At 31.3% G+C, this 13,082-nt stretch overlaps 1 protein-coding gene across 3 annotated transcripts in view; it reads left to right on the top strand.

Moving 5' to 3' along the window:
- LOC148283165 (uncharacterized) overlaps nucleotides 1-13,082 on the top strand; it is a 334,091-nt gene that overhangs the window by 295,271 nt on the left and 25,738 nt on the right. For 2 of the 3 annotated variants that reach the window (XM_088223929.1, XM_088223930.1), the window contains one exon: nucleotides 6,424-6,525. In XM_088223929.1, the coding sequence (XP_088080055.1) occupies nucleotides 6,424-6,525 (102 nt within the window). Of the gene's footprint in view, nucleotides 1-4,985; nucleotides 5,089-6,423; nucleotides 6,526-13,082 lie in introns of those variants that run through there. The other variant, XM_088223931.1, reaches the window with a different exon arrangement.

The following is a 13,082-nucleotide window of genomic DNA, read 5'->3' as shown; positions in this document are numbered from 1 at the left end:
AATTAAATTCATTGTAATGAATACATTTAAAACCCCGCACGTACTTGAATTTTACAACCTAACATATATAATATTATTTATACATTTTTTTAAATTGTATCTGTTTGAAAATGTTGCAAGAGCTATGAAACTGGTTATTGGTTCATCAAATCAAGTAGGTGATAGTCTTTCCTGATTAAAACCTGTCATTTATTTAAAATATATTTTATTTATTTAAAATTAATTTTATTATAAAACTACATAAGCAAAATTACACGAGACAAATGAACGATTATCGTTAGTACTTACTGTACCTACCTACTATGTTAATTTATATTTTGATCTTAATACACGATTAAGGTATGCTAAAGTCACCTTAACTCCCCTGTGAGCAATATTTCTTTGGGGTTGTTGTCATGACCATATTCTGTTTGGCAGACACTATTTGACAGGACGTTTAGGATAAGCACAGCTTAGTGTATATAGATAGCTAGGTGAAGGGGTCGCCAACTACTGTTCATAAACTAAGACAAGGGTAGGTTCAGTTATTGTCGAATAAAGGGACTATTTCGAATATTATAAATTTATCAATAATAAGTGTAGCTATACCTTCTATATATACTCGTATAATAGGCATTGTGTGTGTGTGTCCCCGATGGGCTGAATAAGTACAGGACCGATTTACGTGCGGTTTTCAGGGAAATGTAGATCTTTGCCATGAGCATATTTATAACTCTTAATGTCAATTTATTATGTAGAAAAAAAGTTGGGAGCGAAAATGTTATTGTCGTCGTTCACCAGGGCTGCGTTTTCCGAGAATGCATTTACAAAAAAAATTAAAGGATGTTAATTTTTGTTTAAAAAAAGTTTGTTTTTGAATGTTCACAAACAATTTTCATTTTTTATGTATCCCAATCAGATTATTTCCTTAAATTCTTTATAATTTCTACCCATTTATTTCTTTTTACTGGATTTTTGGTAATATTAAAATAATATTCACTGACATCCAATACATTTTTGAAAATCGAATTCCTAAAAAAATGCACCCCTTTTGGTGAGAAGAGCAGAGTTTGAAATTTGCAATCAGAATTCTAAATATGTATATTTATTATTTTAAGTTACGGAATTCAATAATAAATAAGTACTCGGGTACTTTTTTACGTTTATCGAACGGTTTTTACATGCTTTCAGGACACAATCAGGCATTTTTGGTTCGAATAAAATGTCGATCTCACGTCAAAACCTGTCTGGCGGTTCAAGAACGACTTAATACACATTGAGCATGACTGAGCGTTTGGGTAGGAGTTCTCATAATTTTGGAGGACTCAAGGTGCATTATGTTTATTAATTGGAAGATTGTTTTATTTCAAAAAAACCGAACCTATTTCTATCATTGCGTAAAATCATTATGAAGCAAAGTTTTGTTAGTATACTTTATAACGTATTACTTTAAGAAGAAACGCGGTTGGACTTTTCTTCATACAAAAGTTTTCCCATATTTTTTCCCTGGACAGCACTAGAGCAGTGATTTTTCACACACTTTAGATACTTACCATTGGCGTGTTCCTATTCCCATATATTCCTTTCTCTAAAAACCCATTAGATCGCCAAGTTATATCTGCTGTCTTTGGGCGCAAGGCATACAAATATAACTATTTTTGAAAAAAGCAAAAAGGAACGAAGAAGACGATTTCATTTTGATAACCTGTCTAAAGAAATAACAAAATCGGTTCAGTTTTGAGGTGCGGAAAACGAGACGAAGAAATTTTGATTTTGGTTAGGCAAAGACCAACATATAGTTGTCTTTTACGTACAGTTTCGGGGAGGCATCTACAAGACAGTGACAAAAAAACTGTGTTCATTTCTTGGAGTAATAACACGCCTATGGCTAATGAAGTCGCCCATGCGGAGAAAAACCATTCTATGATTAACCACGAAGTTTGCTACAGAATACAGAAATACAACGAGCCGTAGGTACTCGGGTCGAAAATACGGAGCATCAGCCCTACGAGAAATTGGATACAAAAATGTCCTTTACGCGCGGTATAAATTAAATCATTTTAATATTAAAGAGCAAAATTTCTTGCCAATCTAAAAAAAAATATTTTAATGCAAACAAACTACTTTGAACAACGTCACTCGTTCATATAAATCAACCAATGATAAGAGAGTTGTGGAAGATTTTCGGTTTACTTCCCTTCAACGGACCAATCGGCAGAACTGACCGAGAAGAAGCCAAAGAGAATTTAAGACGTCACACGCGGAGTAATTTCAGAAATACAAAACTTATAATACCATCACGCTGATAATACGTTATTCATTTTTTTTTTTGGCTTAGTTTAATAGTCTATTTTTTAAACAAAGAAGTTCCTAAGAGCTTAAGGGCTTCTGTAGAGAATTGTTACTCTAAGGTTCAAATACTTATTCACCTAATTTCTCTGACACAGCATATCTTGGTTGTATGTCTTGGTTTGTTGGAAGAAATTGCCATTTGGCAATAAGCCCGCCAATGTACAAATAACATCATGTACAAAAAGTTAAATAAATAAAATCTTCTTAACTGTAATTAATTTCCAAATGCACAATTATTAAAAGTTCACTCACTTGAGCCATCTAGTTTGAAATATTTTCAGAAATATCAATAGCATAGTAGTATAAATTTATGTTTTCGAAAATCGACTGGAGATAAGTCCGCTTCGTTGTGAAGTGGCTGGCGCATTCGCTTTCCATTCTTGAGGTCCTGGGTTCGATTTCTGGCAGAGTAGAAATGAAATATTGATTTAAAAGGCTGGTTTCAATGCAATATTTGATAGTTTCTTTACTGGCACCTGTAGCGTAAGACAGATCACCTCACCTTTATGTAAAAGATGATCAAAGTACGCTGCATTTGGTTTTTAAATGCAGTGCCCGATGAACCATTTGATGCAAAGGGGAATGATGATGATGTTTATGATAATGATCACTTTGTCACTATCGTTTCTTAAATTTGAGTTTAGGAAAATAGTATGTAGAACGATTGCAGAATATTTGTATACGTTATATCTTTGATCTTCGAAAATTTGACCACATAACCGAGTATTGCACGCAACTTATTTTTCCTTTTATATTTTCTGTTCATGTTTTTACCTTCTTTAATATAAATATATAACTACACTTGCTCAGTATCAGGCAAAAAAGAAACATTCACATTCTATCACTTCTTCACAAAATCTTAAATAATCTCACTTCGCCTGTTTATCTTAGAGAGCTCATCCAACCTCTTTCACAACACGGACTAACTCTTCGTTCGTGTTACGAGAGAACCCTTTTAATACCCTGTCACCGCTCTAATTTTATTGCCTCCTCTTTCACAGTAGTAGCCGCTCGATTGTGGAATAATCTCCCCTCTGAAGTTAGAGACGCCCCTTCTTTATTTACATTTAGGTCAAGATTGAAATGTCACTATCTTAATATTTAAATTGTTCCTTTATTCTTATTCTTTTCTTCCCATCCCCTCTCCTCTCTTCATAGTATAGTGTTATTTTTATATATTTTTATTTTGTCAATCTTTGTTTTTAATTTGTGTATAAAATTGTAAGATTCAAAATGTCCATGTATTTGTAATTTTCTCAAACTGAACGGTTTGGGTAGGTAGGAAGAAATTGCCCTAAGGCAATATGCCTGCTCTTATATGTATATATATTGTATATGTATATAAAGTGTTAAATAAATAAATAAAATAAACATTTTAACATTTTTGCTTTAAAGGCCACCTAAATATTTTTAGGATTTTTTCCGTTCGTTGTGCAGATGGCAAATATATTCAGACATATTTCTGCATCGATTTTAGGACTTGGGTCATTATTATCACTGAATAATGACCCAAGTACAATATTGTTTGAATAAAAACGTGAAACAAAAACGCTCGCACGTCAGTGGCTCATACTTAGTTTTAGTCTGTAATCTTTTTACCCTTATTTGTTAATGACCAAATACCTTTAACGACCCCTGTCCCAGGTGATTGGTTGTCCTTATTGTTTTTGCGCGCAGTTTGAAGTACACTGTTACCCTAGCGATTAAAATGATTATCTGCCATGAATTACTCCTAGCTTTGTTCGCTAAAACAAAATTACACAATTAGGGTCCTAAAGTTTGGAAGAAAACCAAGGATTAAGCGTTTGCAATGAGCTTTTTCGTGTTATCATAAAACAAAACAAAACAATAGTTTTTTTATTTTTTTTATTTATTTATTTATTGAAGTCCACAGTCATATACAATAATAAGGTTATACAATAATAGGGACTTAAAACTAGACTAAAAATGATCTCAAACTTATAATTATCAATATACGTAATGTATCATAAATAAATGTATATTACACAAGAATAGAATTTGGAAAACCATAAGTAAAATGTTTATACATATTTACCATTGAATATTGTATTTACCCATCATTACTTACCTACAGCGACAATGCCTGCATGCTGTCGCTGATTTCCCTTTTGAGTTTATTATTATTTAAGTTGAAGATATCACTCGCATTGGCTCGAATAATATTATTATATAAGTTGCATTTTCTATAAATGCACGAATTTTTCGCTGCATAAGTGTTTACATCGGTGCAGTTAAATAATTCTGTGTGACGGGTACGTTCAAAAGGCACATGGAAATGTATTAAACATAGTAAATTGGGGCAGTCAGTAATGCCATTTAAAAGCTTAAATATAAACATTAAGTTAGCAATCTGTCATCTATTATCCAAGGAGTTTATTTTAAAATGTACTCTCGCTTCATTATAATTATTGAATTGGTAATTATTTCTGTATGATAAACATTTCATTTGTTTATTTTGGACTTTTTCTATTTTATATTGGTGATTTTCATAGAATGGGGACCAGATTAAAGTTGCATGTTCAAGCCGACTTTTGACGAATGCGAAATATAAAATTTGTTATGTATTTATATCTTTCAACATTTTAGTGACTAGTGGCAAAACCTAATAATTTGAATGCATCACCCGTAATATGCCTGAGTTTAAAAAGCAAGAAATCAAATAATTTAATCTTAATTTATCTGGAACCGAAGCGCATGGCTGATTACTGTGTCTTTTGCACCACTGCGTGTGGATAGGTAATGATATCATTTTTATAAAAATTTTATTTTTTTAATTTCTAATTTTTACTAAGTTCTAATATTTTAACAGTTACATCTAGTTATTATAAAACAACAATCTTTAACTACAATTAAGTTTTTCCCAACAATATTTTGAGTTTGTCCAAATATTTACAAACAAGGACTGGATTTCAACCCCTTGGGAGTAATTAAGATAGCTAAACAGTTGGATAAACTCAAAGTATTTTTGATTAAACCAATTGGTCAAAGAAGGAAGCATATTTTTTTTTTTAAATGGGCGTTGCCTAGTATGTAGATGAAATAATTTAGTCAGACGAATCTTACCCGCATCAATAAAGGTTTCAGATAAATATTACAGCTTGTGTTAAGTGATCACATCAACCAGCCAATGACAAGGCATAAGCCCATTGAATGCCTAGACTTTCTTATTACCTTCCCTAAAATTTTCTCCATCTCTGTTGTAATATGTAAATGATATTTTTATTTTGTGTAATGGAACTTTTTTCATTCCTGATTTAACTTTTCTTAAATAAGTATTTTTTTTTTGTTAAAAAATTTACTAAACATCATAAATTCAAATTCAAAACTTTAAAAATATATGACCAAAGAACAACTAAATAAATAAGAAAAAAAAAATTGGTTTATCCAAAAATAATTATATCACGCCTTTGTGTTAGAAAAGAAAAAGAAAAAAATATCTACCCACCTATTTTTCATTACAACTTAGTATAAATTGATATGAGTAAACTTTCCATTGAATTTGTTTGAAAAAATGTTAGTTTGTTTAAATCTTCAAGTACAAAGAAAAAGTACTTTGGCGAACTTATTGCTAATATCTTCCAATGTTGTAAATTTTTACGAAAGAAAGTTAGTTTTTTTTTTATATTCCCAGAATTAATGTAGCTAGTTTTTTTTGCAACACCGTTTATGTGAAAACAAATAACACATATGATATATCTTAAATACCTAATATTATTTTAAAACTACCAAATTTTTTTATTAATCATATTATCTTAATTTTAATGTCTCGGGCTTGCTGCTTTTTAAAAAAGATTATTTAATTTTTAGATCAAATGACTATTAATGAATATTTTATCACAATTTTTTGTTACGTCAAAAATACGAAGGGGCGAAAAAAGTTGAATAAAAATGATTGAACCAAATTGCTTTGGAAAACTCCAGCTAGAACAAAAAAACTCCATTCTAGGATATGTCGTATTACTAACGAAGAGAAATAGCATCCTTTAATCATATTTTTAATAGGAATATGTCAACTTTCGCTGGATTTCCGCTTTTGAATTATGAATTCCAATTATTAAAATATTTTTTCAGGGGCTGGTCGTGGCAGAATGGAAGGGAGCGTAAAGACTGATGATGACTTTTATGACATAATACATGACAAGGGCATCAAGGATCCTATCACACAAGTTTACGGTAGGTACAATCATTATTCTTTACTGTTTTTTTTATGCTTTCACTCTTAATATACTGTGCTAAAAAATCCCTCTTAAGATTGTGCTGTAACGTCGTGTTCTATTTAACAAAGGTCGACATGTTTTAAAGTAATATATTAAAAATAAAAAAAAACACATATATGTTCTGATGAATAATCTATTTTCTATAATTTGTAAATATATTCGTATAATTTACGCCATTTTTAGCAAAACGTGAATCATATCTTTCCCATATCTTCAAGTCAATACGTAAGACATTATCCCTAATTAAACTCAAACAACTGTATTTTATTTTATGTAACTCAATTATAACTTATGGCATAATAGGATGGGGAGCCATTAATAAATCAATATTAAAACCTCTCGAATTTGCTCAAAAATCAATAATAAAAATATTTTTTTAAAAAACCCTTCAGGTACCCCAGAGTCAAGTTATTTGAGAAATTCGTCTTAGATGCAAGGCAATTATGTAATTAAAAAATATAATGTTTGTGAAAGCAAATTATTAAACCAAATCCCAAAAAGAACACTTCCACACTACCAGAAGTCAAACTAAAGAATGGGTCATGGGGTCTACCACAAACTCTAAATTCAGACAATTAAATTTTTAGGTTTCTGGACCGAAAATATCCAATATGTTACCCATACATTGACCAGGATTCAATTAAATAAATTGATAAAAAAAATTGTTGCTAGGGTTAGGTAGAGAAAAATCGAAAAATTTACTCAAAAACATTCATGAATAATAAATGGTACAAATTAGTATTGTAAAACCGTATAATAAATTAACTAGTAGGTAGGCATGTAATTGTTTATTTTGAATAAAAAAGTATGCCTTAAAACAGGTTGTACCTAGTTAGGCAGACTAGACATGATCCAGAGAAATCTATTTCCTAAGTGAATATGTAGTAAACAAATAAATTGTTATTTCTTGTTAAAAAATATGATTACTATTATTATTATTTGAAAAAATGAGCGAGATACATCAAGTTAAGTATTCTACAAGTATGTAGACTTATGTGACATCATAATCACACGAAGGCTAAGGAGGTACTTAAATATTTAAGAAATTACGATTTAAAATAATGTTTTACAAGCACAAACAATAATAAATAATATCGATTTTTATGTTTTACATGTTCACCGCCATATTGCCAATGTTCATATTAAAATCTGAAAAAAAAATAACATGTTTCATGGGAAAAATTAATAATCCTTTATAAAGGTGAAGTATTATTTTTAATTTGATATTCATTAAATGCTTTTTAAATTTCGAGAGGGGTTACGTCCCCCCCCCCCATGCTCACCTTGAGTGTGTCACTGCAGTAGTATAGAAAATAATATTATAAGTATGTTTAATAAACTATTATCGTTCTGCATATTGTTTTAACAGTGAAATTTTTTACATTTGTTAGGAAATAATTAAATAATTTGTCGTTGCTTAAATCATTCGTTCGTGTTTTTATTAATTGGTTCGTAAGATATTTTAATTAGGTCTGAAAACGTACGTGCAAAGCCTTCCGGGATTTTTTAAAATTTTCAGCTGAAATCCGAATAAAAGTTCAATATTTATTAGTAATTCAAACGCCTCGTGGGTAAAAATTCTGAATTAAAAGCAATTGCGAAGCGCACCAAATGAAATTTGCATATTAATGGACATTTTACACTTTATTCCTCTACGTTACGCCCTATACAAGTTGCAATGTCTTTATACTTTCATTTATAAATGGAAGTTCGATTATTTTAAAATGCAAACGGCCGAACTTTAATAGGGAATTAAATCATACCGAATGTATAGATAAACCACTGGAGAACTTAATTGGTGGCCCTAAAGCTTTTTAAAACATTTATTTAGTTAAAAATACCATAATTTGCAAGTAAATCAAATATTTTGTTTTCAGATGAACGTTTCATGCATGTTTTTTTCTAAATCTTCATATTATTTTTCCAGACAGATGAAGAATACAAGTTATATGTGTAAAACAGAATCCTTGTCAACTGTTTGTTTTCTCTCAGCTTATAAACCTGAAAAAGGATATTAAGTGAAGAAAAGTCCGACTCGTTATTTAGTGGTCGGCGCATTCATCTAACATGCTTGAGGCGCTTGGTTCGATTTCTGTCAGGATGGATACATATTCCTGTTTCACGCCTTTTAAAATAGCAAACCAAGATGTGAATCCCCCATTAACCCTTACACACGCTGAACTCTCCTCATAGAGAGACGATACTGCACGTATAAGTTTATTGTTTACTCCATACTTTTCCAACACGCCCCACAATTTTATTATTTCTACTTTATCATACGATTGTTGCAAATCAACAAATGTGCAGAATAGTTTCTGACTTTTTGCCAAAAATTTCTCCGTTAGCATTCACAGCGCAAAAATTTGATCCGTGCATCCACGTCCGCTTATAAAAGCTCCTTGCACGTCCGACACTTTATCTTTCGTCACCTTTCTTACCATGTCGATTATAATTATCCCATACAGTTTACCGACAGAACTCAGAAGATTGATTTCCCTATAGTTTCCATATTCCACACGAGATCTCTTTCCCTTATATAAAGGCATGACAACTGCCCTCCTCCAATTCAAATATGTTTGTCCTTCCTTAAGGCAGAGATTGAAAAGTCTGTGCAGCCTTGGGCCCACGATCTAGCCACCACTCTTCAGATACTCCACAGCAACGTTATCATACCCAACGGATTTACCATTTTTCATTCTTTTCAGCGCACTCTTTATTTCTACCATGCTTATCTCACATGAACTATCATCACTCGTATATTCCTCTGCACAACCAAACTGCTGCCCAGGGACACTTTGAGTACTGTCGTATACTTCCATAAAGTATTCCATCCATCCTTTAACTTCTTCGTCATTCGTTAGCATTCGGCCTTTTTTTTATTTAATCGCTTTTATATTTCTACTTTCGGAGGAGTTCTTTATTTTTTTCACCTCTTTCCAAAACAGTTATATATTTTTGTGAAAATAAGGGGACATTTGTATACCTTTCTCTTCACTTAATCGTTGGACTAACATCCTAAACCAATAAATAATTCTGTTTATAGAAATTTTAAAAACCTTTGATGTGCCTGTGATATGCCAAATGTACGATAAAATCATTCAGTTTGATAGATTTAGATATAGACGTCGTCATCCCTTGCCTAGGGTCGTGAATATATAATAAAAGCAAGAAATAATATCATTGTCAATATTCCTCCCTTAATCACAAAATTTGGTCAAATATGCAAAATTTACATTATTTATTGATTAAGCATTTACTTTGTGATATTTAATTTTAAATATTATATTATAAATAAAACAATTTGTTACGCAACACGAGAACTTAATTAAAACACAAGTTTTAAGTATTTAGAATTACCGAACATCAGGTGAAAATGTAAACTGAATATAATTTCACCGGATATAAGGTAATTCTGTTTAAAACGTATAAATTTGACTTTATCTGCGCATAATACGTATTTTTTATGCTTTCCTTTAAGTATGTAACATTAATAATCGGATATGAATACATTTAATGTATGTACCCATGTTTTAATATAAACAGATAGGTGTGTGTAAAAAACGTCTCAACTTATTCACACCTTCATATCGGAGTTCTCAATCTTCAGGTACCCGAGCCGTGAGGGGGGATAAACTTGAACGCAATTCCTCTTTGAACAAGCCACATCCCTTCACTACATATAAATTCAGCTTTTACAGCCATTAGTCGGCTTTCTTATTCTGGATAGAGCAACAAAGTTTTCGAATCACACGGCTCGTTAAGGGTTAGAAAGGTTACCTGACTCGTGTAAGGGAAATGTTTCTGAGGAAGTGACAATTTACATTTGTCTCGAGACCTTAGAATCATGTTGACCTCAGCAATTGGCAAATTTAAATCAACAGATAGTCCATTTAAAGAATAGATTCCTGTTTAAATTAAAAATACAATGAACTAAACTTTATTATAACTTTTTTTATTTATGTCAATGAAAACTACTTACAGTTCTATATGAAATAGAACGAAAATCCTCGACGAGTCTTTTCGACTCAATGGCAATGGCCCATTTTGGACGATTGCGAAAATCGATTCAAAACGATAAAATCACACAGGGTAGATTGATTTTTATTGTACTGGGTATATATGTTTTTAAAATGATTTATTTAATATCAGGCAAACCTACTTACCAATGCATCATAAAATCGACCAATCTTTACTCGATTTACGATCTTGGATGATCTTCCAGGCGGACATTGTCCAAATGGGATTTTCAGTTTCAGTGCTGCAGAGCAGCGTTTATTTAATAATTATAAATACATACAGGATTTTTTTCCCCACTAAGTCCAAAGACTTTTCGGTGGGAAACATTTTTTTTTTATGACAGGTTTATATTACATTTATTTTATTTATTTTTTACAAATTTATTTATAAACAGGCACTATAAAGTATATAGAAGATATTTTTCAGCTCTTTTTTTTTCATTTGAAGATCTTTCATGTTAATGATAGTTTGTGGGAGATCATTGAACAATCTTGGAACAACGCAATTTAATGTTCGCTCTCCGAAGTAATTTGTAATTCGGGGAACAAACAGGGAGCCCTTAGTTTTTAGTCTAGTGTTGTAAGTGTGGGAAACTCTTCTTTTATATTCCGGATCAACAAAGTGATCTTTAATCAATTTGTAGTCACAAAGTTGTTTTACCAGCAGGACATCACAGAATTAAAAAAAAAAAAAAAAAAAAAAAAATAAATAAATAAAAAAAATATACACCTTCGCCCATATGTTTCGCCTCGCGGATTATGCTATCCGGTACAATCCCCCTCAACAGTCTCACCTGAATATCTTTTCTTTTTTCATTTATTATTTCATTGGCTGCAGTGTCACTGCTCATTCTGAACACATGGTCTCTCCGGTATTAGTGTACACGTATATATATAGTATATATTTATATTATATGTAGATTTAGAAGATGTACTTTTGTACGGCTCGACTGTGAAATCATCTCCCATCCACCATCAAAGATGTTACTACATTATATCTGTTTAAATCACGTCTGAAGAAACATTTCATTTCTCTTCCTTAATCTCTCCTCATTTCCTCTTTCCTCTTTTTTCCTTTTTCCTATTGAGTAATAGTTTTGATTTAAAATAATTAATAAACAAATACGTTTTTTCTATTTTTATAAATCTTAAGCTTTTTTATTTTTTTTTTCTATCGAATATGTTCTGTAACTTGAATTATAAAAATTAACCTTTTATTTTATTAGTTGGTTGAAAGAAATTGCCATTTGGCAATAAGCCCGCCAATGTACAATAACATTATGTATGAAAAGTTATATAAATAAATAAATACAAATAGCTTTGACTTAAGATTTCTACTCCCAGATATCTGAAACTTATGACCAGATAGTATTGGATAAATAGTGTAATTACAAGTCTCGACCATCCTGACAGGCAAAAATCAGGACCTCAGTAGATTACAAAGGTGTTCGTATTGTGATCTGCAATATTTTAATGGTAATAAAACAAATATTTTTAATTTTTAAGATTTTTTTTAACTATTCAAAGACAATCATGAAAATATCAACAATGGTAAACACTAAACATGTAGGAAAGCTGCGCGTTTGAAATGTAGCTAAAAAAAACAGAATAACCGAGGCGCGGCGCTCGACGCAGGTGAAATACCTCCCGCCTCCGCCCCATCTGTCTGGATTATCGCATCACCCTATAAACGGGGGTCCGGATTAGCGAGGACCTACTAAATATGTTTTTTTTATAAAAGATCTTCACCGGCAGGCCATTAGAATTAACTTAGTGAGTATTGGAACTAACAATATATATTTGTCACGTATTCTTGGTAGCTTTATTCAGTTCAGTTCAGTGCCGAAAATATTATTATATTCTGTTTGCTAAACAGTGAAGGTAAAAAAATATACAAATAAGTCAAATTCAAATATAAGCAAACATATTCAGTACTGTCTAATCTCACTAGGTAAAGTAAATACCTGTTTTGAGGTAGACAGCATTCATATTTTTAAAATGTAAAATGCAGCTTATTTTTTATTGGAGATGTCGAAAGAAAATTAATACAAGATTGAATATCAAATAAAAATATGATAATCTTTAAAAAAATACGGAGCTAAAAAATTGTAGCTTGATGAGTTATCGACTTTTTTGAATGGTGAACTGTGGTTTTATTACCAACTGTAGTGGTGTCATAATCAGTAATAGAGGTGCGAAGCACAGCAGATAATATAGTCGGGTTAATAGTTTTAGAAAAAATGTGGTTGATACAAGTTTCTGCTTCATGTGTCACTCTTGTTGGTGCATCAATTAATTATTTAAATCCATAGAGCATAAGAAGATTAGTGTATTCAATTGCAAAAGATTTTCCTCATAGAATATTTATGTTGATGTCTACGGCTACGAAAATTTGTTAAGAATGTTTGTTTTCTTCTAGGATCTGCTCGAGAGATTGTAAAAAGGGTGCATTGTTTGCATAGCTGTGGCTCCATAGTAAAAGATGTAATAATAATTG

This window comes from Micrasema longulum, unplaced genomic scaffold, assembly GCF_059751315.1.
Source record: "Micrasema longulum isolate JH-2025_06_02 unplaced genomic scaffold, ASM5975131v1 h1tg000259l, whole genome shotgun sequence".
In the NCBI taxonomy this organism is placed as follows: Eukaryota; Metazoa; Arthropoda; class Insecta; order Trichoptera; family Brachycentridae; genus Micrasema; species Micrasema longulum.
The sequence above is the reverse complement of the archived record's forward strand: the minus strand, read 5'-3'. Positions and strand labels throughout refer to the sequence as shown.